We start from the raw sequence: 5,006 nt of genomic DNA on the forward strand, positions 1-5,006 counted from the left end.
TCAACAGAGGCAGTGAATCTCAACATAGAAGCATAGGGGCTTTCTCTTGGAACAGGTGGGTAGGAAGGTGACACTACCCAGGTGGGTGCAAGGGGAGCATCCTGCGTTTAGGAATTCAAGGCAAAAGCTCTCTAAACTCTGGCTTCATACATGAGGTGTGTTTGCAAATTTATCGGCCTTCTTGAACCTGTTTTTGGACCTATGACAAGGGTATCATCTGGAGAAGAGATATAACATACACTGAACTCTCGCCAAGCACAGAGGGCTATTCCAGGGGTAGATATCAATTACCTCATTCAGCCTGTGCAACCACAAAAGAGGGAGTTATAGTTGCTTTCACAGAAGAGGGAAACAGGGGAAATAAGTGACTTCTTGCACAGGATTTGAACTCAGCTTTGTCAACACCCAAAGTCATTCAGCCAGCCAGTATCTCAAAAGAAATTTTGTGTGTGAAAGCCCTTTACAAATTCTATGTGCTGCCAAGAGCAAGGAGTCCCCAGCCCAAAGTAAGGCAAACAGAAGCGACATTCTACAGGAATGGGCCTTCTCCAGGGGCAGCCTTTGTCCAGCTGCCCACTTGAGCCTGTTTATTTCCCAGGGTCAAGTGACTCTCAGAACAATGAGGCTTTCTAATCCCAGCTGAGCCAGGACATTAAGCTTGATAAGTCTCTTACTTGCTCTTTTCATCTGTGAAATGAGGGGTTGGGTCACAGGTGACCATCAGAGGAAGGGCACTTCCGGGGCAGGGTGTAATCTCACATTGCTAGAAGCCCCTCTTAATCTCCGGCACTTCATTTTAGTCTAGGTGCCCACCCACTGTGGCGCTCCTGCCTTACTAAATCCCACCGGAGCTGCCACTCTGCGTGGTCTCTGGGGATCTGAAGTGGGCACTCTGCTATGCCAAATTAGTCAGAGCCCCATACTACAAAGACAGCAGCTGTGAATGCCCAACCCACGCCCGTCTCTTCCCCTCCTTTCTCCTACCGGTTTCAGTCTTGAGTTGGGCCGAGAGGGACCTGAAAGAAGTCCTGAATCTAGCTTATTTGTTGTTGGATACTTGACACAGCAACCACTCCCTCCTTTGGCTACACCCTTTGGTGCGTCACTTTCCAGTAATTGTTTACTGCATAAACGAATGTGAATGAGTGAAAAGCAGTTGAGTGTGAAGGAGACAGGGGGGCTGGTGGTTAGAGCTCATAGGGAACAGAAGCCTTGTGCAATCTTAGGGCACCCATCTGTGCAGACAGAGATCACAGCACAACACTTGGATGAAGTCATCTGCCCTTTCCCAACCAACCGTGAGACTTAGTCTCCGCCTTAAGCTCACCCTGCAGTTTGAAAGCTTCTAAATAATCTTAATACGCGAAGAACAGGTACAGTGGCCAGCGAAGCTAGCCCAGCAAGCACTCGAGAAGCACGTGGAAAAATGTTCCTTCTGCCTAATAGTGTCAGAAGCCGAGATTTAAGGAAAAAGCAAAACGAAAAAATCAGAGCTCTGGGAAATGAGACCAAAATGCTCTAAATCTGAAAGGAGTTCTCACAAGTGCCACCTTTTGGGTTGGACTTTTTTCATTTTATTCAATTTATGTTTCTTTTAAAAAAATCACAGCAGCATTATTAAAGGCAATCTGTACAAACATTTTACAAAAGGAAACGACTAATATTAACTTTCATCCAAACGAGTTACAGAATATAGCCGCAGAGCCTACAGAGCGTTCAGAAGCGGAAATGGGCTTCTTTCTGGCGACAGACACGTGGTGGGTCACAGCAACCTCGGAACAGGAGGGTACTTCGCAGGCCCCATCCCCAAACTCCTCCGGAAGCAGGTGGCGCTCCCCCATCCTACGGTGCCTATCCCAGACAGCCAAAGGAGTGCCGCTCCCCATCTACACCCAATTAAGCCTTCGAAGTGGATTCCGTCCCTCGCAAACCCAGCTGGCTGCGCTCACACTGGCTTCCCACCCCATTCTTGTTGGGAAGGAATTTTAAAAATGTGTCCTTCGGTACAAAAGTGTGTAAGGCGGGTGACCCCGGGAGGAGGTGGAGAGGAGACCGAGAGGGGAGCTAGGCGTCTCCAGGGAAAAATGTCTCCCTCGGGTCAACACTCGAGGACCCATCCTCTACTTCCCCTTTGGGCCGGCGCCACCCCGTCCCATCTCCCTCCCCTAAGCCCGCTGCGCACCTACAGATTTGGCTCATTTCTCAACTCCCCCATCTCCTTGATCTCCACCTTCCTGTACTTCCCCGACTTCCTGCGGTTGCTGACCACCAGGACCACCAGGCCGGCGATGACGGCCAGCACCACCACCACGATGACGGCGATGAGACCGGAGGTGAGGCGCTTCATGGAGAACTGGGGCGGCTGCTCGTCCAGGTAGTAGATGAGCGTGCGCTCCACGTGCAGGGGCTCACCGCGCACCTGTACGGCCATGTCACCGCTGCCAGCGAAGAGCGACTCGCCCTTGATGTCCCTCTCGAAGTAGTAGGCGGCGTCGGCGATGTCCACGTCGCCGGGGGCCTTCTGCGAAGCGTTCTGTTGCAGCTCGATCTGGATGGTGGGCTCCTCGTAGTGCACCGCCTCCACGAAGCGGGGCTGCAGCCGGTAGCGCTCGCGGAAGAGGCGGCGCAGCGCGGCGTCCAGCTCCGAGTGGTTGAAGGCGCGCGCAGCCGGCCGGTGGCGCAGGTCGATGAGGATGTGGTGCGTGCGCACCAGCTCGTCGCAGCGCAGGTTCTGGTCGCCCTTGTCGGTGCGGCGCACGCCCACCGAGTTCACGCACCAGCACACCGAGGTCTGGTTGCACTGGCGCGCCTTGAAGCGACCTTCTTGGTCGCAGTCGGGGTCGTAGAGGCCGTCGTTGTCCACGATCGCGTGCTCGCTCGGCCGGACTAGCCCGCGGCCGCTCTTGGTATTACTCATACGCGCCTTGAGCAGCAGGCACTTGGAGGTCAGCGTGGAGCAGTCCACCACGGTGTTCGAGCCGAGCGCGCGGCACTGGCAGCGGCCGCCAGGGCCATCCGGGCCGCACACGGTCATCTTGTTGGTGGGGCACGTGCAGTTGCCCAGCGCGGCCGCGGGGTCCGTCACCGCCGCCAAGAGCAGCAGCAGCTGCAGCAGCAGGCCCAGACCCCCGGCCATCGTGGGGCGGAGAAGCGCGGACGGGGCGGCGGGGCTCGGCCGAACTGCTGCACCGAGGCAAGGATCTGCGGGCTTCTACCGCCCGGCCGCTCTCTGGTTCTTATACTCCGCCCGACCTGCCCGGCGGGTTCCGCCACGACTCGCCCGCTGGTATTTGGGTGACACATCCCGCCCCCCTCCCCGTCCCACGGAAGGCCCTGGCAGCCCAGCGCCGCGTGCGATAGGATCAGAGGCGGCAAGGTGCTGCCGCCTCCCCCGGACCGAAAGCCGGGCTGGGGGAGGGGAAGACCGATACTCACCTGCGGCCCCGGGGACTCCCTCGCTCCCTCCCTCTGGGAGCCGCCCTGGGCTCGGATTCCGCTCCCGCTCCGCATCCAGAGCGTCCTTTGCGCTTTTCCCTGGCGGGGACACTGCAGTCCCGGCCCGCTCCTCTCTTTTCTCACGCCCTGTCCTTGTGGCTTCCTTAATCCCCTTCACTTTCTCTGTTCTTCCCCCAGTTCTGCTAACAATACGCATTAGTATGATTTTCATTTCTTCGACTGCCGGGTCTGGATCCATTTTACAGATCACACAGATGAGGCCTAGAGACCCTAGTCCCGTGGTCCTGGTGCCCTGCTTGGCTGTTAGGAATCAAGAACAGAATCAAGGAAAGCTGGGGAGGAAGGGAAGTTCTGTTATTTCATCACCACTGAAACCCTGGGGTGGGGGTGGGGGCTCTGTTAGAAGTTCCTGAAGCACTTCTTCCCACAGTGCTTGTGTGTGTAATGGGGGAGGGAGAGGAAAAAGAACCACTTTTTAAAGAGCCCGCAAAACTAAGAAATTCCCCGTAGGATCTGATTCTAAAAGGGTACATCTCTGTAGACGTGGCTGAGCCATCGCCAGTAATGGAATGGAGGCTGTGAGAAATCGCTCGTCTGCGGTGGCCTGGCCCCTTTAATGGCATACAAGGGTTGCAATCTCTTTGAATCATTGAGAAAGTCCAGGGTTCCAAAGCTATGGTAAAATTAACAATAATTAGCAAGCTATAATTATTTCCAGGTCTTCCATCAAAGCATATTTTACAGATTCAGCATTTCAGGTGCACCATGGGGAGTGCAAGGGTGCTGTTTAACACATGAAAGCCAGCTGGCCTCTGTCCCACTAATTTTCAAGCCATTCCAGAAGGCAGGTAAATGCAAGCATATTGTTGTGCCTTTGCAGGTGAAGAAGTGGAGGCATAAGGGACCATTCCTTACTCGCAGACGGGGTTTATGGGGACCCACCCCCCCCACTGCTGTTATTGTGATCTTAACCACGTTCATTCCAGCTGCTTTGTCCTCCGTAACCCCAGTCCACCCTGTCTGGGAGAAGGCTTTCCAACTCTGCAACCCATGCACCAACTCTGCTCAAGACCAGAGAAGGGGTGGGCAGGTGGCCAGCTGTTATGATGCAGCACTAGGGTCTGCCTTTCATCTCTGGTTGCCTTGGTTCCAGGCTGGCTTTGAGTACCACCTCTGCTTTCCATCCACCTTCCCATTAAGCGCAGCCTTTGGAGGCAACAGGTGATGGCTCACATACTCGTAACCTTGTCATTCACATGGAAGACCTGGGTTAATTTCCAGGGTCCTGGCTTCAGCCGGCCCAGCTCTGTCTGTTGTGGACATTTGGGGGGGTGAACCAATGGATAGAGTTCTTTCTCTTTCTCCATTTCTGTCTCTCTTTCTAATAAAATGAAAACACAAGTTTTTTTTAAAGATATCTCCATCAAGACTAGAGTGGGAGGGGAAGGTTTCCCCTTACTATCAGGATAAAATACAAACATCTTAAACTAGCACAAAAGATCATTCCTGTGTGATTTCATAGACAAGCTACGTAACTTGTCGGTGCCTTA

The 5,006-nt window shown here is 54.1% G+C and overlaps 1 protein-coding gene across 1 annotated transcript; it reads right to left on the reverse strand.

Annotated features, from left to right (window-relative positions):
- Nucleotides 1-1,594: 1,594 nt before the first annotated feature.
- Nucleotides 1,595-3,451, reverse strand: TACSTD2 (tumor associated calcium signal transducer 2). The gene has a single exon (XM_004588805.2). It carries the CDS (start codon nucleotides 3,134-3,136, stop codon nucleotides 2,183-2,185), a length of 954 nt encoding a protein of 317 aa, XP_004588862.1. The 5' UTR covers nucleotides 3,137-3,451; the 3' UTR covers nucleotides 1,595-2,182.
- Between the last annotated feature and the right edge of the window lie 1,555 nt (nucleotides 3,452-5,006).

This window comes from Ochotona princeps, chromosome 2 (genome assembly GCF_030435755.1).
Source record: "Ochotona princeps isolate mOchPri1 chromosome 2, mOchPri1.hap1, whole genome shotgun sequence".
Classification (NCBI taxonomy): domain Eukaryota; kingdom Metazoa; phylum Chordata; class Mammalia; order Lagomorpha; family Ochotonidae; genus Ochotona; species Ochotona princeps.